The following is a 26,137-nucleotide window of genomic DNA, read 5'->3' as shown; positions in this document are numbered from 1 at the left end:
TCAGCTGAATAAATCTCTTTGTTTCTTCCCTAAAGCATTGCTGTGAATGGCTATAATATTTGTACAAAGATTAAAATCCCTTGGTACACCAGAGTTGCTGCGTGCAGGCTAAATAACCAACATATACAGCAGATTCTTGTAACTTCTTGTTTATCCTTCAGAAGGAAGCAGAAACTTGAGAGAACCTCAAAGCTTCAACCAGGCTCGGACTATTTTCATTTCTTGTGAGAGAGCCTGGAAGAACTTTTGTGAGGCCAAGCTGCTGGGGTTCTCCCTTGGCTGCTTTGGGTCCTTTGGAACAGGAGACCAGGCAGAAGAGAAAGCCTGCACTGGCTGCTGGCCTGAGCTCACTGGATGTGGTGCCCTCATAGAACTTAGCCAGACATACTGAAAGGAAACATTAACTTCACCCATGTGCTCAAAGTATCTTTAAACATTCCTGCTTTTTAGCATTGAAATGCTGTTGTGTTTTCACAGGTGTCTTCCAGTGATGAACCAGTCTCTCTGTGTAGACTGGAAAATTCTGCATTAAGAATTCTGCATAAATAAAATGCAATGTGATAGACGGGATTCTGAAACACAGTAAGAATGTGAAGTGTCTACCAGTTTAGAGATGGCAGTTCCTTTTTGAAGTTGCTTTTTAACTGCAGCACCCTTTCAATACTATTTAGCAGAGTGACACCAAAGTAACAGGAGAAGGCAAAGCATTCTTCTCTCTGCCAAACACAGCAATGAAAAAGAATTAGTTCTGCATACTTCTGAATTACCTTCCTTGTCTTACAGAACATAAATATTACATGCATATTTAATGGAGTCAGTGTTGGGTCAAAACGGCAGAAAGAGCGATAAACTTTCAGACGTTTTACTTCAAGTGCTCTTGGTTTCTCTGCTCTATTGCCATTATCCATTGTCTCTAGATGTCTTCTTCAGATGGTACCTTATATGCAAATACCTGTATTCCCCCCTCAGACAAGATGATTCCCAAACAGAAGTTTAGTAGAGATGAGCACCTCTCTGGAAGAACCTGTCACTGGCTTTGCTCATTTATTGGATCTTGGTTATCATCAGCTCCCTTCACGCATTCCAGCTCTCCAGAGGAAGTGAAGGCAGCAAAATTCTCTCCACCTTTCCATGGTCCCTTCTTTGTGTCAGTGCTCTAGGGTCTGGCTCACACTAACTTTCTTTTGTAGAAGTTCCAAGTTACCTGGTTGTGAGTGTTTCTCCAGAGCTCTGCATCAGTGCAGTCCCAGACACCAGTGGGCAGCTTCTGGTGTCCCAGACTCCTTCCCTGTCTTGCAGGAGGAGCAAGGTCTCAGACCTGACTATCAGTTCCACCACAGTTCCTAATAAACATACCTAACCAAAACAGGGGACAGGAAAATATCTTTACCTTTTCCACCTTTTTATTCCTCCTTATTCTGACAGGCATTTTGATGGGTTTTTTTTATTCCCAAAACCAAAAGTTTCTGTCCTCTTGGTTCCCAAAAATGTCTTCTAATTTTATGCTTTGTGTCTTCTTCCTTTGGATTATTTAAATCCTTTTTTTCCATCTTACAGATCCAATCATTTTTTTGCATCTTACAGATGCAATTCATAGTCTTTTTGATTCTGTGATTTTCTTGCCCCATGTACTTTTTTTTCCCCCTTCTTGACCTAAAGGTTCAAAGAGTCAGAATGACCTCACACAGTTTTTTCAGCTTATTTTCCTACCTCACTTTTTCAGTAGCTCCCTTTCACCTATAGGATGTCATGGCAGTCATTGGGATGGAAATGACTGACACCTCAACTGTCAGTCCTTCATTTCTTTCTTGCTGTGCAGCTCAGACCCTTGGTGGTACCAGTTGGTGTCTCAGGTGTCATTTGGGACTGTTGAAGCTCCCTGTTGACATGCCTGAGAAGAAGCAATTCCATCTCAGCAATATGGGGGCAAATGAGTCCTTCAGATCTTTGGAAACTCAGCTGTTCTATTAAAAACGCCTCTTAATTGATAGTCTTCTCCAGTTAGTTCCCTCCAGGGCTAGCAGTCACTCAAGTTACAGGTCCCATGGGTAAGAAAAGTCCCAGATATACCCATTGGTCCTACAGAAATACCACACAAATACCCAGCTGTTCCAGTCAAGTAATACTGCACCTGCTTCTGTTTGGAACTTTAGCAGTCTTTGGAGAGAATATCTCTGTTTCAAAGTTATTGTTATATATATAGTTTCGACTAATACTGGGTTTCTACCTGTAGTTTTTCACAATTGTATGTTTCCAGCACTATCCATCTATATATCAGATGTTAGAAAGCAGGTATAATCTGCTTTTTGATACTGAGGATGAAAAACACAGATGCCAAGAATATAATTTTCACCAGAGACTGTTCGGTTAGAGAAACAATCAGAATCAAGAAAACTTGAATTCCTAATATTTACATCAGAATTCTTGCCCTCAGGGTGGCAGTGATATGTGCAAATATTCAGGATTTTTTTTAGCTGGCAGTACTGAAAAGTTTCACAGGATTCACTGCAATATTTTTCTTCCCCTCTGAGAGATTACAGATGCTTCATGGAGCACAGTGAAAATTCCTTAAAATTGCCATAAGCCCAGTGTACTTGTCTGTTTCTTGTTGAGTGTCTGTTAAAATCACTCAGTTTCTAATTGCTGGGGTAGAACAAAATAAGAATCTCTGGGGGTTTTTTGTAGCACTAAACTGTGGTGCCTACACAGTGACTTAGCCAGTTTACCAGGTTTGCAGGAGGATTGCTAGGTGGGGCATGAGGAGGCAGTGAGAGCAACACACCTTAGGAATGTGCCTGTGGCATAAGAGAGGAGTGCTTACATTAGAAATGGTTAGTCAGAAGGTAACAGAGACTACTTCTTTGTTCTCGTTGAAACAGGCATCTGCTTTGGGACACAACACACACGCTGTTTATATTTTCAAACCCTCAGTTTCCCATGCTCATTTCAATGCAGAGGACCTTTCATGTGATTCTCTGCAACAAGCTGCTGGTGCCACCAGATCAGCTGGAGTCACAGCAGGGCTGCTAGTATCTAGGCCCCAGGGATTATATACAGACACACTTTCTTACCCATCAAATTCGCCAAATTTGTCATTCTCGATCCCTGTCCTCTCTAATGAGCAACACCAGTGACTACCAGAGTCCACAGAGTGGGTGTTCTTTACTAGCTGCTGGAGCCTGCACTAAACATGCACATGAGTGAAGAGCATTTGCCCTAATTAGGAGAGATTTGCAGCGTAGTAGGGTAATGAAAAAGAAAAGAGCATAGATACAGGTCTCCTGTGGTGGACATAGCACTGACTGCAGTGCTGGACGCAGGATAATGCAAAAGGCAGACAGGACAATTGTTACTTTCAGCCACATCTATCATGCACCCAGTTTGCAGCTACTTCTGACTTCATAATGTTCAGCATCTGTAACCTGATGTCTGGTTCTGCAGCATTTTTTGCTGCTGTCTGCTCACACATTGTCCCTGCAACTAGGGACAATGGATGGTATTCTTTAAAAATCTCATTCTGTTCAAGGATCTTGGTGTTGGAGATATCTTCTGTCTTCTGACTGCTATTTATTTAAGTAGGTATTTTCTGACAGACCTAGCATTATCAGTGTACTTAGTCAAAGGCTTAAGCTGTCCCTTAGAGTGGGGTTGTCTTCTAGCTGTAGTACCAACAAAGATTTTAAGGGGGTTTGAAAATCATTACTTTCCAGTATTACTCTGGGAGAGTGAGGGTTTTACAGTGCATTTGTAAATTGCAAATAAAATACTGCTTGCTACCGTCCTGTGAATTTCACCAAAATCATAAACACCTCAGCATTTTACCAGTATACCTGAGTCTTAAATGTTCCTCTGGTTGGTTTTTTGAACCATTTTCCCTGCAGATTTCTGTTGTCCCTCTTCAGAAAACAGAACTATAAAAAGACTAAATCCTCACAGCTTTGCATGAGATTGTGCATACATGTAAAGCCAAAACCAAAGCTGATAGAGTTTCAGAATATGCTGCTTTTCTAAAAAAACCCCAAATTTAAAACCTCAAAGTTATGTTCCTGTAATAGTAACAAGAATGAAAATTTCCTTCCCTGATCATAGCCCATAGAGCGATGTAAGAATGTTGCCCTGTAGTTTATATGTCTGAAGCTGGGCTGTCTTGCCCTCCCTAATCCTGTGTTTATTTGGGCTCTGAATCATTCAAACTAGAAGAGGCCAGTCTTCACACCAGTGCAAAGACTTGCTCTGATAGGCTTCCCTGCAGTATTAAGGGTGGGAACATTTGCTGCTGTTGAGTCAATTTACTCAGTTTCCCAGAGCATATTAGGCTGGACCATAATTGACATCTATTCTGGTAACAAACCTGAGTAAGCACTGGTTCTCAGCAGCATCCTGCACCTGATTGTGGATGCTGCCCTCTTGTTAGTGTGCTGCTCTGGCTGGGGCAGCCAGCAGTGCCCAGGCTCTGTTGGGGTGTGTCCCAAGGGAAGGGGCAGGAGATGCTGCACCAGGCATTTTGGTATAGCCATCAGTGGCCTCCTTTATCCAATGGCCTTTTCTATTCAGTGCCATTAATTTTCTTTTTCAGATATCACTGTGCATTTGCCATGAGCAGTATGTCCCAATAAATGAATCTAACTCTCCTTATTTTGGAAGGAGAAGGTGAGGTTAGCAAGTCCAGCATTGATTCACTTCACCATTTACCTTCTCTAGCAGTAACATTTTGAACAGATATAAACCACCCATCTGCATTATACTACTTGTGAATGAGGGTGCATTTAGCTTCCTCTGTGAATACAGTACAGACGTACCACATACACATGCTCTCAGCCACAGGTCAGTGTGTGACAGTATTAGATACTTGCTGTAATGCTGACAGCTTCATTCTCCACCAGCACAATCCTCTTGTCTCATCTGTATTTGTTTGTGTGCGTGTGTGTGTGTTTCACTGTGGCAGAAGAAGAAAAATACCCATCTCTTTGGTTATTTACATGTTTTGGCATGCAGATTTTTGTTACCAGATATTTTTAATTGACCGACAGTTAGAATTGGTTATGTCATGGTTCCAGAAACATTTGTAACATCTGTTTTGATACTTTTCTCTGTCTTAACCAAAGGGGTGCACTGATTCCATAGAAAAAAAATATACCTGGAAAGGATGATTTTTTTTTACTGTACAGTTCAATAACTGTATACAGAATATGCAGATCTCTCTCTTGGTTGGCTGCAGTAGTCCATCTGTTCTGACAATATCTCATATTAGATTATCCAAGACATTTGCCAGCATCTGAGTATCTAGCTTTGCAGCAAACATCTACCAGAAGCAGAAAGAGGCTGCATTTTTATGAGAGCAAGAGAATTTTCACAAAGCAAGCTAACTAGGCTTCAAGCTGCTGAAAGACTACTTACATGCCTGAGGAAAAGAAGTAAACAATCTTTTTTGTGTGTGCTGCTTTAACTGTAGCCTTTTCAGAGCCCTCTTTTCCTTACCCTAAATGCCTCTTTTGCCTGCCAAGAATGAGGATGATTAAATGTCCTTTGGGTGGTGTTTTTAAAGCTGCATGATAAGAATACCTATCCTCCCAATGCAGTTTCATATAGTAAATATGAAAGGAGAACATTCCTTTCAGGCATGCTACTTTATTGCTCCTGAGACTCACTAAGGCAGAGACTTGAAATAACCAGTTCTCCCCCACAGTGACATATGTGTCGCATCCTTACCAGCATCTCCAGCAGCATGCCTGCCTCTCTCTTGCTATTTATACAGCAATGCAACTGAATTCAAAAGCAACAGCCTTACACAGACTAATTTTAAAGCGGTCCTCTGCTTTGTGATTTTAAAAGGCAGCTACCAATAAAATTGTAAATTTAAAAGAGCCCTAAAATCCTTTCTGTTGACCCAGTGATAACTATATATTGAACTAAAACTGATTTCCATTGTCTTCAAAGTTGGGGGTTGGGAGGAGTTATGCCAATATGTGATCGTTCCTTCTTTTAGAAAAAGTGGTTATTTTTTTATTTCCTGATGGTGCTGAGGATGAGACAATCATCAATACCAGCTGTTTCTTTTCCCCAGTTCTTACTGTTTTTCCTTTATGATAAATAGAAAGTAGTTGTATGGAGAAACGTTACCTGATGGTTTTCTTTGCAGTGTTGAATAATGCTTATATGAATGCTGTTACAGTGTATGTATTACTTGTGGTAAAACAATGCATGTTTCCATGTGTTAGCATTCTTTCAGACAAATTGCAGGACTTGGAGAGCTATCTTTGTCTCCTGAAACAGTTTTTTCTGAAGTGTAATGCTTGTAAAAAGTAGATCCTTTTATTCATATTAGTCTCCAGATTTCCTTCCCCTTTTCTTTATTGCATGAGGCATTAGCATGGGAACACACTTCACGTTTCTCAGGCTTTTGTCTGTTCCTGCTGCGTTGCCTGCTGGAAGTCAAACAGTACTACTTGGTTTCTGACACAACTGATTACTATGGAAATTATTACCATGTCATAAACAGAGGATTTCATGTGTCGAATGTGCAGCAGGAACACAGACGATTCTGTAAGCAGAAGGTTCCTGGTAATAAGGAAAAAGGGAAGAGAAATGCAGAAAAGAGACGATGGCTCTGCAAAATCCATTGTTGCAGATTCTTCTTCAGAAGGCATAAACCTGCAGGAGCATGGGGATCGAGCAGTTTGATGGGTTGCTGTATTTTTTAAATGAGTGAGAAGATAAATGTGAATTTGTGCTTCAGGAAATAATTATTTTATTTTTGACTCCAGCAGTTGGTACTGGCCAAAGTGATTTCCGAGGGCATTCCATGTATGTCCCAGATCACTGTTCCACGCTAGGGAGACTAGACAGCTATCGCTCCGCCATGCAGCGCTCTGAAACCAAGGACACCAGCTGCCAGACGGAGGAAGTTAAAGTTGTGCCCCCTTCAATGAGAAGAATACGAGCACAAAAAGGACAAGGCATTGCAGCCCAGATGTCCCAGTTCTCCAGCTCCTCTGGAAACATGTCGGTGATGAGTGATTCTGCTGCAGTTATATTTGCTTCTCGCCAAAATGACGACATAAGTTTTCACAGCTTGCCTCGGGTTGGTGCGAGGGTGTCTCTGCAGTCCCTAGATCAGACACAGAGCATGATGTCAAGACAGACAGAAGACATTGCTGGCACTTTACCCCACCAGATAAGTAAATTGCAAGTGGATGATAGTGTTGTGCATCTGAGGAGTAATCCCACGATGGGGACCCCGTCAAGGCCGAAGTCCCAAGAGGTGAGAAGCTGTGACAGCGAGAAGTCCTCAAGCCCAGCATGTGTGGTCTCTCCTCATGCCACTTACTCAACAAGCATCATACCCAACGCAACACTGTCATCCTCCTCAGAAGTTATCCTTATTCATGCTGCCCAGAGTGTTGGATCATTGGATAGTAAAATGTCCAGCTCCACTGCCTTTCCAAATCCAAGAGACAATCCTGCTGCCAGCAGTGCAGTAAGTGGGAAAGAAGATCACCATTCTTCAAGTGGTAACTGGAGTGAGAGTAGCTCCACACGTCACTCGCAGACTTCAGATACCATCCCATCTAGCACTGTCATGATGCTTTCTCTTGGTGACTCCGCTGTCTCTCTAAGCACTCCTGGGAATGCAGAGGCTGGGTCGCAGAGCATGAGCTACAGCTGTAGGAACACTGCTGCTTTAGCAAGCCCTTCCCAGGACAGCGATGGTCGGAGCGAATCCAGCTATTCTGGGGAGCAAGCACAGGCAGCAGTGAGCAGCACGGAGCATTGGTTGTACAAGTCTTCAGAGAGCAGCGAGACCCCTTCACGCAAGGTGGTTTGTACGACACCAGGCTGTGCCACGCCCCGTAGCAACCTGAGCAGCAGTAGCCTGGAGAGGACGTCAATCAGGGAGGATTCTACTTCCCTGTATTCTGTGGACCATGATGGCTATTATGGCTCCATGCATATGGACTCTGGATTGAAGGCAGACATGCCATGCAACAGTAGTAATGGTTTTGAGAACCCCAGAGACAGCGTGATAAACGTCTTTGAAGGAAAGGAGAAGAAACTTCAGGATGACCACTTAGGCCAAGGTGACAAATCCCTTGCAAGAAACATCTCACTGAAAAAGGCAAAGAAGCCACCTTTGCCACCATCCAGAACAGACTCACTCAGAAGGATGCCTAAGAAAAAAGCCCAATCCAATGGACAGATACTTGATGAAACCCTCATTGCCACTCTCCAGCATTCTCTTCAGCTGAATCTCAAGTGCAAAAATGGCAGCTCCCCTTCCCAGAGCCCCTGCAGTGATTATGAGGATCCCTGGGTGTTGCGCTCACGCAGCCAAAGCTCGGTCAGCGCGAGCAGCAGCATGATGTCCACCACTGCTCCAAACCTCTACTCCATCTGCACAGTCACTCCCTCCCAGAGTGAAACAAGTAGCATAAAGTCAGAGTATGCTGACCAGTGGGGTTACTACAGTGACTATGCTGCGGTGGCAGATGACCAGGTGAAATCTCCCGTGACCCATTCTGCGAGTACTTCATCTGCTCTCAGCGATTACAGCATCAGCCACTTCAGTGATGGCTCAAGGGCTTCTGTGCCACAAGTGCCCAGTGGACTGGCCAAACCAAAGAGTGCTTCTCCGGAGAAATCCCACCGAGTCACATCGCCATCGAGTGGGTACTCCAGCCAGTCCAACACACCCACTGCGCTTACTCCAGTGCCTGTACTTGTAAAGTCTGCATCATCAGGAAATGGAAAATCCAAGCTGAAGCCTAAAGTGCCTGAAAGGAAGTCCTCTCTTTTGTCTTCAGTCTCCATGTCTTCGTCGTCCACTTCTCTTTCTTCAAATACATCTACTGAAGGGAGTGTGAGTGTGAAGAAACTGGACCCTGCCCTGAGCCCTCCTGTGGATTCTGGTGCACCTCCTCCACCACCTCCTCTTCCAACATCTCAGCATTGCCCTGAACTTTCTCCTCCTCCTCCTCCTCCTCCAGCAGAAGTAATGGATCTGTCACCATTGTCGACCTCTCCCACGTTCCCCCCTCCTCCACCAGAAGCCAGTGTAAGTTCTACCTTTGCCCAGACTGTCCCATGGTTTCCTCAAGAAGCCTCCATCAGTTCATTCTCTTCCCCTGTTGCTCCTCCTTCTTCTTGCCCCTTGGCTGTCCCACCACCAGCACCACCACTTGATCCCAAAATAACAAAAGGTGCAGCAATATACCCACAGTATTCTTTTAAGAAACGCAACCAGGAAGATTCTTGCTACAGTCCAGTGAAACAGCCACTCAACAGGCAAGATTCATCAAGACCTGTGATGCCATTAGTAACCACCAAAGCACTGCAAATGGTGCAGTTGAGGTCTGTGAAAAAATCAACAGAAGGTGAATCATCAACTGATTCTGCTTCTGAAACCACCTCTCAGGAAAAGGATACTGTAAATCATCATCACAGTCTTTGCTAAAGCCATCTCTCTCACTAAAACTCAGTACCAGCTTAGGCAATGAGGAAGTGAAAACTCAAGGCACCTCATTTAAAAATGCAGTTCAAACACTGTCTCGGGGTTCTCCTCTCATTCTCTCTGATAACGCACCTGTACTTGACAGTGATCAAAAGCCTGTGAGTGCAGTAGGTGCAAAGAAATCTTCTGAAGATGATGCTCTGGGGTCAGCCACTGATGACACACCTGAGTCCTCAGTGCAGAGTGAAGACCTCCCTTCTGGCATGTCACTTCAGGGGTCATCAGCATCTCCTGACAAGACTCAGGGTGTATTGCCAAGCAAGAAACCACCTCCTATTTCAAAGAAACCCAAACTGTTCCTTTTGGTTCCACCTCCACAGTTAGACCTTACAGTGGAGAAAGCAGCTGAAGTGGGTGATACTGCCAGAAGCCCAACTAAGAGAGACGCTGTGCTTGCACACTCTGAGGAGGCGAGAAATTGTCTTACAGATGGACTCGGTTCTAGCGAGATGGACTCTGGCAGCCTGGTTCCTGAGGGAGGAGCTGCTGGATTCACCTTCTCTGAGACAGTGGGAGCGAATGCCTTTGTGGTACAGCCTGCTGCATCACCAGTTCAAGAGGAACCCAGGCAGGAGGAGCAGTCTGCTTTTGATGAAGGAAGCAGTTCAGGCAGCAGCCAAGACAGTGGCAGTAACACTGACGGGCACCCATCTCAAGAGAACGAAAGTGGTGAGTCTCTTTTCTCTGACTAATTCAGATGCAGCAGTAGCTATTTTGAAGAAGGTGGGGATCCTAGCATTGAGGTGGCATTCTGTAGAAGGCAGATCTTCTTGTGATTGTTACAACTAAAACAAAAAAAGAAAGTTGCAGGGATCTGATTAATATTGTATGACATTTCATACAATTCCTTTCTGACTTCTCATTGTTGCAGACATGGAAAAAAAATGATGCTTTATTTAACCAAGCTAGTATTAAAGCATGCTGTAAAAGCAGTTAATTTGTTAATACTGGTTTTGCATTTTAGTGGAAATGCTACAAATTTTCTTTTGTTACTGTTCTCCGCCTGTTAGGCATGAGCAAGCACAGGCATGTATTTCATGCACTGCAGTTCCCTAAGCAAGCATTGATCTGAAATCACAATAATGACAGTGCTGCACTCACTCAGTCCATCGGATGCTTCTCCTTGGAGGCAGCGAGAGCTGATTTCAGGACTGTGTGCCCGGGGGGTTCGCACAACAGACTGACTGTGTTGTTTGTTCTCTTTGCATAGTGGAGGTGTTTGAATCAGACACAGCCAGTAGTTCATTCCTGCCAAGCAGTAGTTATGGGGAAGAGACAGATGGAGTGGCAACACCAGCAAGACCAAGGACTACTGAGGATCTTTTTGCAGCCATTCACAGGTACTGTAGAAACTGCCCTTCCTCTACTGTCAGGTCCGGTAGGTCTCTCAGAAATAAATTTAACATTGTTTTGTTGAATACCCAATTACTACAGTCGTGGCTTTAACAGAAAGCACATATTTATCAACTTTCTACTAAGGCTATATGTGAAAAAGATGAGGAAAAGAACTTGCATATTATTGTTTTATAAATGTATTTAATCCATTCTGAACTAAACCCAACTAGATTAAATGGATATAGATTATATTGTAAATACCTTGCCCTTTAAAATATCAATTTACGTCTAGTATTTATTGTACTGTTCTCAATCTGCCATATTAACTCTACTGTTGCTTTTTCTGTGTATCTTTTTGTTTTCATTCTTGTTCTTCTCCATCTCTTTTTACTCTCTTCGCTGCTTATATGGTGCAGTTTGGGACAGAGGCTCAACGCTAATGCTTCATGGCAAGCGTGGCTGAAACTGGCAAGTAACGCAACATGTCAGTCATATGGCAAAACATATGGCAAATGCTGGATTATAGTTTGCCATAATCCAGCCTGAGGTCGGGTATTTTGTGTCAAACTGGTTCATGAATGGAATGTGCAGTACTGGCTCTATTGTTAGTGGCATTATTCATTTCCCTTGAAAACAAAATCCTGCCGAATGGCAGCTAGATTTATGTGCTGTTCACGTTAGGTGCTCAGGAAGAAGAAAGCCCAAGGAAGCCCCAAGGACAGGAGCCCTAAAGGCGGAGCCCGGAGCGCGGGTCCCTTGGAGCGGCGCTCCCGGAGCCGCCCGGGCCGGGCCGGGCTGGGCGTGGCGCCAGCGCCATCGCGTGGCTGCGTCGCGCTCTGCCAGCCGCAGAGGGGCCGCCTCCCTGCCCGGGAGTGGGGAATTATCCAGGTGTTCACTCAGTCTGCACATCTGTGCATCGGGAATGAGGGACGGGAAGAGAGCGGCTGGGAGGCTGCAGCATTCTGGATGCAGATACTATGTTTTTTTCATTTTTTTAAACAAGTCTTTTCCAGACCTTACAAAAACTATATATATATGATACTGACTTTTTATAATTTATTGTTAGCCCTTAGGACTTGGCCTGTATGAGCCATTCTGAAAACGGTCTGTTGCATTCATGTTGCATGGCACTCTCTAGAGCTGTGTCAAATCTGGCTTTAGAATGAGGTATTCTGGCCAGTAGCCATTCTCCTTTGTGTATGCAGATAGAGAGTGGATTTCTGTGATACGCACATATTTGTAATTCATTAGTTCGTGGGGAAGTGGACAATGGAACTGGATGTGACATACTTGGAATTGCTTGACACATTTTTTTATTATGACCTTGCTTTTACTGGCTTTGGACTTTAACCACTTTCTTCCTTGGTTGCTAGTTAGTAAAAAAAGTTTTGGTTTTCCCCCACTGTTTCTAAGAGATATTACTTCAGTAATTGGCACTCTTGAATATATAATTTGGAGCAAGATAAGAAATTTAGTGTATGTGCATTAAGGACAGGAAGAACAGTCCAAAGTTTTAAGTCATAGTTTTGTTTGAACATATACCCTGTCTGTGTCTGAAAAGCCACCAAAACCAAATTTGGTTCCTAATTTCAAGTTTCTTCCGTAATTCATACATATTGAGAAAAGCTGGCTAGGTGCTGACAGCAAGCTGACTGCTCTGCACTGCATTCACAGTCTTACCAGATCACTCCAAGCTGCGATAATAGTCTTTCCGTGCAGATCTTTGCAACTGATTTTTTCTTTTTTTAAGTTTAATTTGGGGTTTGGTAACAGTACAGCCCCAGCACTGCAGTGTTTAAAGATACCCACAGGCAGCCAAAACCGTAATGAAGGAAAATCTTTTCCCTGTAACAAATGCACACAAATGTTCACATACAGACTTGCAGAGCATCCGAGCACCAAAATCATCTGCTGCCTACAGCGCTAAGGCACAGTTAAATCTAGATGAGGTTCCCACATTGGCTGCTCCTGAAGTCATCATTCTATCTCTTTGCTGTCTTCTGTGTCCATTAACTCTCAGGCTGAATGGACATTGGTATTACATTCTTATTCCAGAAGGACAGGTGGAGGCAGCAGCAGCTGCTGAAAATAACAGCTGGTGCAGCTGCCTGTGGGGGCATCACAAGTGAGCTATGCATAAACTTCACCACTTAGGGGAGAGACTGGATTGCTCCAAAGTCTTGGCACAGCCTATAGCAGTGTCTGTTGCTGCCACCTACTCAGCTGATGGATCCTGCTTCTTTGTTTTCAGGGGTTTTTTAATTATCAGTAGGCTGCGATGCATGAACACATTTAGCTTGCCTTGGCAAAATCTCAAGGCTTTTAAGAAAGTAAAGCTAAAGATCACATTAAGTAGAAATCTGTTTTACAAGGGGAATGGTCTGGGTTGAACACATGCTTGATAAAAATTAATACGGAGTTTATAGGATGATAATTTTATATCTCTGAGAAGTCTGTTGACTTGTTCTAAACTTCTGCCAAAATACCATATTTAAAATTAGGCTTTATACAATCCTTTTTAATTAATTCTTGCTCAGTCAGCAAAGAAAGAAAGCAGCTGTATTATAGCTACCAGGCATGTACATTTCTTTTAAGATTTCTAGAAATGTGAAAATGAGGCAGTAAAAGTCCAGTTTCCATATATTCCCAGTTCCATGGTTATCTCTTAATTTTTTTTTGTGTGTGTTTTGTCCCTGCACTTCACATCTAAATAGACAAGCTCTTTCATTTGGAAAGATAACTTTCTTGTCAGGAAGTTGGTCTCTCCTTCATTTAGTTGAAAGTTGCAATGACAGAGCACCAACATAACTGTGAATTTTATCTGTGCATATTGAGAGGAGCTGGAAAGGTTTTTTCTCTATTTATTTAATATTTGGATTAGGGATGGGGTTTTTCAATAATTTAATTTAGAATTGTTACATGTGGCTCCCTTTGCTCCATCTTCAGCAGCAGTGCTTTGCTGTGTCCTTTTTTCTGAAGGAAAGTGCACTAAACTACACCTCAAATTCTCCAGAGAGTGTCAAATTGTAAAATGAAGCAAAACAAAACAAAACATACTCTAGATGACATATTTTGAATCAAGTCCCCAAATTAACAGAAAAACAGCATGGAGTATAAATTCTTACAGCACATCAGTCTGAGCAGTTGAATATTGACTCCAGAAAACCCGATTCACTAAATTTACTAAAGTGTTTTGAACATCAGTATTGCCAGTTTTAGTAGTTTCGTTGTTCCAGATTTGCAGAAAAAGAGTAATAAACTTATACCTTCAATACCTGCATTAGTACCTGTACAGTTCTGGTGGTGTTCTTACTCATGCTTTAGATTTAGATCACTTCTCCCTTTTCCCTGTCTCTGCTTTAGCTTAAATTCATTGTCATCCCTCTAAACTGAGTTTAATTAGAGGAGGTAAAAATTTTTGGTTTTGTGTCATCCTCTTTTTTTGTGTGTGTGTTTCAAACTCAGATCCAAAAGGAAAGTCCTTGGCCGTAAAGATTCTGAAGACGACCGTACCCGCAACCATTCTCCGTCGCCCCCCGTAACTCCCACTGGTGCTTCCCCAAACCTAGCTACCCTTAAACAAGCCGGATCTATCCAGAGAAGCGTTCGCAAGAGCAGCACCAGCAATGACAACTTCAAAGCCCTGCTGCTGAAGAAAGGGAGTCGCTGTGACACCAGTTCCCGTATGTCTGCAGCAGAGATGTTGAAGAACACGGACCCGCGGTTCCACCGGCCAAAGACGGACGCCCCCCCTGACCTTTCCGACAGCCCTGCCAGCTGCTCGCCCAGCAAGAGCAGACGGGCCCAGGAGGAGTGGGCCAAGAGTGAGGGCCTGATGCCAAGGAGCATGTCCTTCTCTGGCACGAGGTACGGCCGGTCACGGACACCCCCGTCTGCTGCCAGCAGCAAGTACAACGTCCGCAACCGCATCCAGAGCAGCCCCATGACTGTCATTAGTGAAGGAGATGGGGAAGTGGTGGAACAGTCCGAGGGCAGGGTCCGGAGGACTTTGGAAGAGCAGCAAGAGGGGCAGCTTGATATGTTTACCAGTGATGAAATGGACATGAATGACTTCCCGTATGCTGAGGAGGCAGGCTGCAAGGAGACCTTGGATCCAGCCCATGTAGACTTAATGACTCAACCAGGTGCTTCAAGGAAGTATCTAAACTCTTCAGCGGAAGAAAGTTAAAAGGCAGGGTGACAAAAGGCATTGGATATTAGTCTAGAAAATTACAGGGACTAGATTCCAGAAGAAAGCCCAGACCAGGACAAGGTTACTTTGCTGAGCATTTATTCCACGAACTGCATGTGTATGTTTAAATGCTAAAGCGACGACGGTTCTGCATGGTTGGGTTGGGGTGGGGAGCACTTGCTTTGAATGAGTGGTCTGTGGCTTGAAGAATGTTAACAGTTGAATTTTTTATGTAAAGCCTTAGAAGTTCTCTTGTGGGGTGGGGTGGGGAAGTTTTCTCAGAGTCTGTAGGGGTGTGAAGTTTTTCTTTTTCTTAAGACTGCAATTGTGCAAGCAAAATTTAGGAATAAGCCTGAAATGGGAAGGCTCCTGTGGTACAAGCTGGACATTTGGTTCAAAAGCATTGTAGTGATGCAGCGTAGTGCATTCATTGAGCAGAGGGAGGCACAATGAGGCACATTCACCTCTGAGAGAAGGTAGCAGGGTTGATGCTGGGGTTACATGGCTCCTTAGAGGGGTATGGCCCAGCGTTTGATGAAGCATGTCCTGCTCGAGCAGCGAGCTCACCAGGTATGGATTGGTCCAGGGTACTGTAGTTTTAATTCTTTTTCTTGAGGGAAAATGAGCTGTGTAGTTAAGGTGGAAAGGGGAGCTGATTTTATAACACACTACTGGCTGCTGTGCAGCCACACACCTTCACTTGGTGAAACACACATTTCCAGGTGAATTGCTTCCTTGACTGGAGTATTCCCTTAGAGAGCTAGAACAGCTGGATGTGTGTGGAGGGTGCACACAGACATCAGGAAAGTGGGAGATGAATGAAGCCAGAATTCGGAAGGGTCATGGTTTAGGAATGGTAATCCCCAATTTAGTGTTCCACCAAAACACTCCAAACCATGTACCCGCTCACTCACTCCCCTCTCCTCTTACCTCTGCGGGTGGCTGGGGAGGAGAATTAGAGGCACAAAAGTTGAAAGTTGGGGGCTGATAAAATAAAAATTTACTGGAAACAACAGTGAAGTAAGAAAATGGACGGTAACAGTGACAACGATTAGAGTGCGCACAAAAAAGGTGAATGGCTCACAGGTGACAGAGCCTGGTAAGGTGTGACCTGCTGCCCCTCTTCCTTGTTCCCAGCAGTGTTGTGAGGTGGTGTAGAATAACCTCTGTGTCCTGGCCACGGCCCCTCCTGGCTGCTGCAGAAAATGAACCCTGTCCTGGCCGGAACCAGGACAGTTGTGCTTCTGAATTAGAAAGAGAAATTTGACTTGCACTACAAAGCTGTAGGTGGAGCCCGTCTTTCAAAACAGAAACTTGGGAATTGTGTTTTGCCGGAAATCTGTCTTTCATTTGTCAAAATGGGGAGACTATTACTTTGTATCACTTGAAATACAGATACTTGCTAACTTTCGGTTACCAAAGAATAAGTTACGCTTTCCTTTTTGATTTGCCTGCAGTATTGCTCTTCTTTTTTAACCTTAATAATTTAGTGAGGTTCATTTTTATTGTATATTTTACAGATAATAAGAACATTTAACGGTTTTCCAATTGTAAAGAAGACCATTAATTAAAACTGAAATATTGGCTGGAGTTTTTGGTTCTTGGTAGGAATGAAGCTTTTAATTTTTAATAAGAATTTTGCATCATTTGATGGCATGCGCAGTTTTTGTATTGTTTGTAAATATTGAAAGTTGTTAAAATATCTTTTGATCTCCTTACTGTAGAATTTTTACATTTTTAGATTGCTTTTAAGAAGAAAAAGCACTCTTTGTAGATTATTTATTTTAGAGAAATATGCTTGTAATCTCTTTCTTCAATCCTTTACTTGTTAGTTATGTAAATTTCAGGGGCCTTCGTTTAACTCTTCCCTTCACAAGAGGGGAATAGTGCTGAAAATGCTGTGACTTTGCTTCAATAAAGTAAAAGCCTGCCAGTTGCCATATTGTCTTTTGAGTCGATTAAAATCTCCTTCAAAAGATGTGTCCCACAGCGTATGGCAACCCATTGAATGCCATCATCCATGCATCCAGCTACTAATTTCCAGTTTTCATTGCAAAATTTACTAATTCACTTTAGACACAACTAAAGTGTACTCACACATCCATCCCATTTTGGTATCTCAGTTCTGAGACTAAAAACATTTAAATAATCCTAAGCTTTTTCCAGTGTCATGTGAGTGTTTCTACTACTTCTGTCCTACTTGCAACCTGTCGCAGAAAACTAAAATTCTTGGAGAACCAGATTATAAGCAGAGTGAGTGAGAAGTGGAATGGACAACTTGAATCCAGCTGCACTCAGTGGAACAAGGGTGGTATCAACTGGTGCGCAGCAAACTTTCTACCATTTTCATATGATAACTATATTGAAAGAACCATTTGATTTTTTAAATTAAAATAAAACCTAATTGGATAAAGCAGATTGTTTCAGATATTGTTAATATTGAACTACATTCTGTTACAAAGAGGTAGCAGTGGCAGGATGTTTTGCACTAAACATCTTGCCAGTGTTGCTTTGGTCTGTCTTGCTCAGCTGATCTCATGAAACATGAAAGGACCAAGTCCTTTTCACAGCAGGTGCTATCCCTTAGAAAGCCATGCTAAATGCTAGCCAGTCCTCATGCCCCCATCCTGACAGGATAGTGTGTCATAAATAACACTCAGGCTTTGTTTATTGTTTACAGATGAAATCTAAGATTAATCTTCTAAGTGAAAAATGAATGCACTGGGCAAAATTGTAGCTCTGGTGCCTGCAGCTTCTGCAGCCGTTTGCATCAAGTGCCTGTAGGGGTGAGCATGGCCAGCTTGCTCCCTGGTGATGGCCAGCTGATGCTGCCAGTTGTTTTTATGGGCTATGCAGGAAACTTGAGAAAAGCCTGGCTTAAATGCACGGTGTCAGTGCAGGTAGATGAGATTAAACTTGAATGTAGCACAGGCTGAATTTCCTCTCTGGCCACAGACAGCCTTGATGCTCCTCTAAAACTCACATCTGGTGAACTTGGGCTAAGGCTCATGTTTTGGCTAACATGCAGAAGACAGTGTTTATACAGCCCTGCTGATGTTGCTACAAGACTACATTTTACACAATACAAGGTGTAGTGAAATACCTTAGGTGCGCTGAAATATGTTTAATGGTGCTAATACCTTTTACTTTGGTAGCTGATGTAACTTTCTTACAGAGGTGTCACCATGTCATCTCCCCGCAGGCAGAACTGGTTCATTATTTTGTCACACTTAAAACTTCAAAGTTACTTTTTTAGACAATAATGTTCCTCCATTGGGAGGTTTTGCAGTGGAGGTTTTATTGGTCTACAACTGTAGATTAAATTTAGCAAACCTCTTCTAAAGACATCCAGTGCAGAAGGAGAGGAGGGCACATATGCAAACTTGGTTGTGCTGAAGAAAAAAAGCAGACTTGTCATCCTGATGCTTAATGCATCATAGTGTCACAGGGCTTGTTTGGAGTTTACAGCTGGTCTACAGTTTGCCTCTAACAAGAATCTTTATTGAAGCTAGTTGTGAGATTTATTTCTGGTGTCCATTTTACTGGGAATGGTTTTCAGCTTCAGTCTTTTTCTAAATTCTGCCATATATTAACTCATTTCATGTTTTGTTCCTTTATGTTCAAAGTTCTGTTGTCAGATGTAGGTGGCCCCAATAACGTTGTGAATCTGTTAATACATTCACAAGGCCCTGGGGCATTTACAAGCCTTCACTGCTTTTTGTACACTGGAAAGGAGAACTTATTACCTTAATTGAAATAATGAAGGTTATGCAAGGAGCAATAGCTTGGTGAGAGGAGGTTTGGAAGGCTGCTGGATATCAGTTAAAAGATTTGGATAAGAAGTGGATTTGATGAAGACAGGACTTTGAGAAACCAGGACTGGGACGCTGGTTCCTGCATAAGGCTCAGCCTAAAAGAAGGCACTGGCAGAAAAGGTGAAGCAAGGAGATTACTGAGAAGAGATTAAGGCATGGGGTGGGCAGGCTAGTGCAGAAAGTACAGAAGAGAGAAAAAGGTAAAGGAACAATGGAATAGCCACAGCAAGGAGGAAGAAAAATTGTAGCCCGTGTGTTTCATCATAATTCAAAGGGTGTAGAAGGCTGAAGTCAGTCAAACATGGGGGGGAAAAAACCCCAAACCCCAAACAATTTAGAAGAGGAAAATGAACAAAATTGGGTGAGCTTAGAGAAGCAGTAGTAGGCTGGAGTGAGGACTGCTCTAGGAGACCTCAGGCAGCACTGGTAGGTGGCTGAAGCACAGCTCTTGGGAGGGTGCTATAGAACCACTGTGCCTGAAGTCTGGAAAGAATAAAGGGGATTGGGAAGATCAAAGCTCAGATTGATTTTGTCTAATTTCTACCAACAACTCTGCATCCAGTGCTTCCAATGTACAGGGTACAGGTCTCCAGACACTTGCATTGGGGTAACTTCCTAAACTTTCAGTCATTTCCTGAAGCAAACAGAGGCCACTCATGCATACAGCACAGGGATGAATGTGTTAATACTACTGCAAGCAAATAGATCTTGTTAGGTATTCTTTGGATGCCACAAAGTTCTGGAAAAGTCATTTATAGCAGTAGTCACTGTTGAAACAAAGCCATTGCCACAGTACATTTGAGTGATTCAAAATGATGCATTGTTTGCTTTTCCAGGAGAGGATTAAAGGGATGGGCTTTAATGGTAAAGCAAAGTGTTAGTGTGGCAATGAGGAATCATCTTATATGTTTTATTTAAAATAACTTCAGTACTCACAAAAGGGAGCACAATAGCTTTATAATGCCCTTGGTAGCTGTGTGAGTTCCCCCCTTACACTTAATTTTCTGAATAACTTTTGAAAGTGATTTCTTGCATGGTTAAAACTAGAAAAATCTTCGGGCAAAATTGATAACTTTCTTGGTTCTAAAGGGGTGTTATCAACTTAAATCTGAGTACAGCATTAAAATCTTGCAACACAAGTGCTGGATTGTGACTGTGGTTATAACTGGTGTGAATTAATAAACACTCAACAGAGTAAAATATAGAAATGTTGGATAAAGATGTGCTGTGTCATATATTATCCTGAAAAACTGGATGAAAGCCTTGATAGTGCTTCCCTAGCAGAATGTTGATTACATTTTATGTTGCAAATTTAGCTCTTTGCAGTTGGGTTCTTCCACATAATGTGCAGCCAACCTTTTAAGGGCCAATCAATGCTTCTCCCAACAATGCTAATGGAAAATGTCATTGATTTTTAGTAGGAAATTGTCTGTTAATAGTGAATCCAAATGTGTGTGTATAAGCATGTGGGGAGGTATATAGAGAAGAAAGTCCAGTTCCAATGTAGCTGAGTTGCTTCTGTCTGTAGTACACTGGTCTATTTGTGCACCGACCTTCAGTATAAAACCAGAATTGTTAGCTGCTGAAGGAAAAAAAGGAAAATTTGTCAGGACATATAAAGTAGCAGAAGTTTCTGCATTTTCACTACCTCTAGGAAAAAAACCAGTAACAATTTAGCTTCTGTGTTTAGATGGTAAAAACTAATTTGTGAGGAAAAAATATGTAAATTATGAAAACAAAAACAAACACAAAAGAAAACAAAAATCTCCAGAAAACCAAAAAATTCTAAAACACCACAAGATGAAATCCTGGAAACAAGAAATAGAAGAAACTAAATGAACTATCTGCTATCTGGAGAGGAATGTTGTTCATGTGCATCTTGGTAGTACACTAATGTTTTCTTTTTTAAAAGTCAAGTATCTCTTCAATGTACATTTTCCAGAAGAAATTATAGGCTATTTCCAGCAGTCTCTTCACACTGGGTTGCAGAAAATGGACACACAAATTCCTGCCTTTGGGAGTTAAATTTGGGGAAAACCCCTGATTTCTAGGTCAGTTTAAAACAGGGAAAGAGCATTCCAATGGCACAAGAATTCAGTGCCCAGTGCAGCATCACCAGCTGAGAAGCTGCCTTAGTAAGACATGGTCCCATCCTTTTTGCCTTAATCAGGGTGTTGTAATGTGCTGCCTGGAGATGGTGATTTTGCCAATTGCTGTGCCATCTGGGAGCTACAGTGTAGTGCAAAGGACTTAAAAAGCAAAGGCCAGGTTTATGTAGTCAGTGCAACAGTCACAGACTAGGGAATGATAATGATTTTAATGTATTTACTTTTTTATAGAGCCCTGATACAAAACAAAAGTACATTTCAGCAAGGAGATCCGTGAGATCACGTGGCTGTGAGCAGAGGTCATGCAGAGTTGCACAGAAGTCCAAGTTTGAGTCTAAGGTAGCTTAAGTCCATTTGCAAGCCATGGATAGACAGTATCAAACCACTGGTGATCCCAAGTGAGCTTGGCATATTCCCATACACAGCACACTTGGATCTTTTAGGGCAAAGATCAAACAAACAAATTCCACAGAAAGGTCTCTTGTGATGAGATACACAGGGAAAAAAAAAGTACCTCAGTGTAATATTCAAGAGACAGCCCTTTATTTATTCCAACACAGAACATTAAGCCTGATTTCTCCATTTGCTCATGCATTTTCTTGCAACATTTGTCAGAATTTATGACTGTGGCATGTGGAAACATGGAAAGTAGTTGATTGGTTATTTCTAAGTTAAAAAAAACCCAAGCAGTACTCTGGTTTTAGACTGTTAAGCACAACCCAAGGCAAGCAAGATGTGTAACATAAAAGTTGGGTTTTTTTTTTTTGAAGTGCAGCTTTGAAGTCCAGGACTGACTGCAACAAATTAGTCATCAAATTCATGGGATGAGTTTTTTGCATGATGTGACAATCTCATGTGGAGCCATGTTGGGTTTTGGGAACAAAGAATCTAAAAAATTACTTTCTGTGCCACAAACTTGCTCTCTCAAATGATCACCAGGGTCTGGGAAATTGTGACCTCTTTGAACTGGAAGTCCATGTTAGAAATTATCTAAAATACTTGCTGACGAATGAGGGAAGAAAGTGTCTTGACAATAAACTGAAATGCCTTTCTCAAAAGTCATTCTGGTTGTTGCTCTTGTTTGTTGGATTTTTCCTTCTTTGGATAAACCAGGTCTCATGTAATCTATTAATTCTTGTAGAGTGCCTTAGCAGTACTCTTTCAACAGGTATTTCCTCATCCTGCTTGAAACATCTTGCTAGCATCAAGCTGTGATCCTGGTATGTCTTTTGGAAAACAGGTGGCCCTTAGGACAGAAGACAGTGAATTTAACAATTTTTCAATGAACAGACTGGCAAGATAAATTGGTAAGATAACTGGCTGCACACCTTGACTTGCACTTAAGAGCCTGATGTCCTGAGAGACTCTACCTCAAAAGTAGAATTCCATCAAATAGGGCCTAATTTGGAACACTGGATATTAATCTCAAATTTTACCTGGTAGTCTTCAATTCCGCTTTTTAGCGGTCTGTAACTGAGGAGATACTGGATGTGGGATTCAGTTTCTTTCCTTCACATTTGCAAACTGTTCAAGCTCTTCCCTCCCCTCCCTAGCTCCTGCTGGCACAATGTTTTTATTGTGATATGAAGAACCAACGTGGGATAATAGCAGAAGACTGGTGAGGAGGATTATAAACACGCTGAAGTGACTTGCAGCTGGGGTGTAGAAAAACACATACATCATACTAATTGTTGTTTAGCCTTGTGTGTTTGACAAGTAGAACATCTGTGTTTAGATAACATAAGCCTGTGAGAGACTTAGAGGCACCCTATCACACATGCTTGAGATTCCTGCTCTGCTTCAGGAAAGATCAAAGCACAGTGGTAAAATACCTGTGTGAATCCCTGGTAAACAGGCAAGGACAGCAGGTTTGGTGATCCTCTAGCACGGCCCAAGCTCTGTGGTGCCTGTGTCCCACTTGTGTGCCTCTACCTGGGCGCTGCTTTGGGGATCCCCTGGTCAGTGAGGTAAGGGAAATAAATGTCATCTTTGTGTTTCTGTGGTTCTTCCTGTGTCCTGCCTGTGCTGACTCACACAAACAAGCAGGGAAAATGTGATTATAGAAAGTAATACGTAATCTGATTGTGGCCTTGGTCAGATTAAAAAAAAGAAAAATGTGAGGGTCTTGTGTGAGAATTATCCCAGTGAATGCCTATCATAGGAGGGTAATAACTACTGCTGTACTGCAGGCTAACTCAGACCAGGTTTTGTCTCTAGGCAGCACATGCTTTAGTTGATGAAATTGAAAAATTAGATTCCTAATGCAGGAAAGTAGGTACTTTATCCAAGTTTATTATTCTGGAGATTCCCTTTGGATTATAGGGACACAAACTAGTTGACAGCACCACACAAATTAATCCACACCTGGCAGACCCACACGTTTCTCCTCTTTCTTCAGCAGAGATATCCAACTCCAAGAGATTAATTCCATTATTCTGGTGTTTGAGTGTCATTAAGAGAAGACTGCAAAAGTGGATGCAGATTGGATGTGCACCAGGCTCACGGGGGCACCACCAATATTGTCATTCCTCCAGAAGATCAGGTGGGTAAAAACAGCTCAATGGTGCAGTCTCGTCCCACGGCCACAGGAGCTGACGGGGCTGGCTAGCCGCTCCCGGAGTGACTGGTGGAGACCATGAATCCCACCACTCCATGTTCTCTGAGAGAACCCCGAGTAGTGGCTCCGTCTGCAGTGTGGTGACACAGGTGAGAGCAGGACTGCGAAGCACTGAGGTGAAGGAAGGAAGGAGCACACGTATGGATGCCAAGGCGCTTTATTGACCCAGGCGGGGCCGGTAACTGTGTCAGGGAGAAACCATTAGGGAGGCACTGATAAAGGGGAAGGGTGTGACGGAAGGAGACACGAGGGACCAATGAACGAAGCCCAGGGGAGGAGCGAGGGACGCAACTGAACCAATGGGAATGGCCCAGGGGAGGGAAAAGGCTCAGGGGACAAATCATATGTTAGGTAAGGGAAGATTGACATAGAAATTTCTAGAAATGAAAGGGGGTTGGTTACAATGAGGGACAGGTAACTGGTGGAAGAAACGAACCATTATGAGGGAGAACATGGGGGGAAGCAAGGGTCAAACCAAATTCTTAACTTATGAAAAATAACCAACTTTACAATAAACCCATACAGGACACCCAATGCTACACAATGGCACATAGAAATCAGGCAGATCAGCTAAAGAGTGTGGCATTCAAGAAAGCATCTGTCTCGGTGGCTTGTTCAAAGTCTGCATTTGCTCCTTTAATTCTGCAAATAAATCTATCATAACTTCATTGTTCTTCTGTAGTTCTGAGAGCAACAAAGTAAAACCACCAGTTCTTCTGTACCTTTTTGACTAGTTGGATTCTCTGCTGCATCACAGAGGGCCCACTGCAAGAACATTTTCACCATATTTATGGAGCATTTCTTCTATGTGGGTTTTCTCAGTGTCTTACAAAAGCTGAATACTACAGTCCTTCCCATAGTGAGGTCACTCTTGTAGTCACTTGCATTGAAATTGAGTTTCCATGAAACTGAAAGAAACTTTGTGCTTTTGAAATTACCCGATTTCATACAGATTTCACAGAGGGGCCATAACAGGGTAGAAAAGCCAGCAGAGAAACAGACTGAGACCCTGTGCAGCACAATCACAGTTCATTAAAGCAGTTCTCTGAGGAAACCTTGCTACCCAGCACACCCTTTTTCCTCACCTACAAAGCAGGCTCCTTGTGACCCAAGGAAGTACATCCGAAGGGTCCCTACTAATCCTGAACTCTGTTTTTGTAGCAAGCCTGTCAGGAATGGGGGCAGCTCTCTGTGGGCCCTGCACTTTGCAGAGCTGACAAAACAGATGTTCCTAAGAGGTTTTCATTCAACTCACTTGTTTTCTCCTCACTGAGAACTGGGAAGCGCTAAGCTTACTCACAGATGGGCACAAGAAAAGACACAGCTCCCTGTGGGATTGGGAAGACTAGGCTAGGTTGTGGCAGCCAAGTCAAAGTCTGGAGCAGCACTAGCACCTAATTGAAACTAGCCAGACTAACCAAGAAAGTTAAATTTCGGTAGCATAATGATTGCTTAAGGTCTCCTTTAAGTGCTGAGAGCCCCTTGACTGTTCTGGAGAAAACAAGCCACAGGTGAAATCTGATTACAAGTTAAAGTTAGTTTGTGAGGGAGCTTGGAAAAGCAGGATGAAAGAGGCAGTTGCAGTTGAGGACATCTGTAATGCTGAATCTTGTTTTCTCATGGCTTATCAATGCTGCTTGCTACAGGTACTTTTAAATACTTTTAAATTTGTTGAGTTACAAGATTTATTGGTGTTTTTTTGACTGTGACCTAGAACAGAAGTAATTCCCTCTGTTGGAAGCATCCTTGCCTTCATAATATCATACCAGGAAAAATTTGTTGTTCAGGGAGCTATATCAAAGCTGAAGACAGCCTCTGTACAGAATAGAAAGCAGCTATTTAAATCCTCTCAAAATGGTTGTAATCAAGTATGTAGGTCAAATGTTCAAGTTGCCTTAAACAGTATAGAAATTGTCCTATAATTTTTTTATTATTTTATACCAATTGCATTTAATCTGACATTATAACTTTCCAAGTGGTGAGCAGTGGAACCAGAGCATGCAAAACTTCCAGGCCTCTTCAAGAGGAAGAAATGGGAAAGTAGAAGGAGCTGTGTAAAATGCTTCTGGTGAACAGGGTGTGACTCTAAAGCCTTTGCTTTTCATTCTTGTCCTTAAGCTGCCTGCTGTAAGGACTGCTGCGACCCATTATCTCCCGTGCCCTTGATTGAACCACCAGCTGGATTAAGGGTGCCCTGACTGGCAGCTGTGTGGAGGCTCTGGGTTTAAACTGGGCAGCAGTAGATGCTATGTTTGCCAATTACCTCTGTCTGCAAGGCTCCAAATCCAGAACTGTGAATCTCCTTCTGGGTTGCTGCAGTTTTGTGTCTAGTGAGTTAAGGTAATCTGTGCTGATGGATCCTTGTGGCTGCGCAGCAACCTGCATAACTCAGCAGGGACTTGGTGAGCCTTTCTAGGAAACTGGTGCCATGTCCAGGCTCTTCCCCTGCTGTTGGAAAAAGCACTCCTGATCCTCCTATGTATCCTTTACTCACCTTTTGCCATCTCTAAGGCCTTGTACCTGCTCAGGCTGTTACCAGGGTATCTGCCTGCCACAGGTGCC

The 26,137-nt window shown here is 42.8% G+C and overlaps 1 protein-coding gene across 1 annotated transcript in view; it reads left to right on the top strand.

Annotated features, from left to right (window-relative positions):
• Positions 1-22,020, top strand: part of NHSL1 (NHS like 1) — a 181,197-nt gene extending 159,177 nt beyond the window's left edge. The window contains 4 exon segments of the mRNA XM_036379824.2: positions 6,765-9,428; positions 9,431-10,177; positions 10,719-10,848; positions 14,309-22,020. Of these exon segments, the coding sequence (XP_036235717.1) occupies positions 6,765-9,428; positions 9,431-10,177; positions 10,719-10,848; positions 14,309-15,032 (4,265 nt within the window). The 3' untranslated portion in view covers positions 15,033-22,020.
• Positions 22,021-26,137: the final 4,117 nt, after the last annotated feature.

This window comes from Molothrus ater, chromosome 3 (genome assembly GCF_012460135.2).
Source record: "Molothrus ater isolate BHLD 08-10-18 breed brown headed cowbird chromosome 3, BPBGC_Mater_1.1, whole genome shotgun sequence".
Taxonomy (NCBI): Eukaryota; Metazoa; Chordata; class Aves; order Passeriformes; family Icteridae; genus Molothrus; species Molothrus ater.
This window is presented reverse-complemented; position numbering and strand designations above follow the sequence as displayed.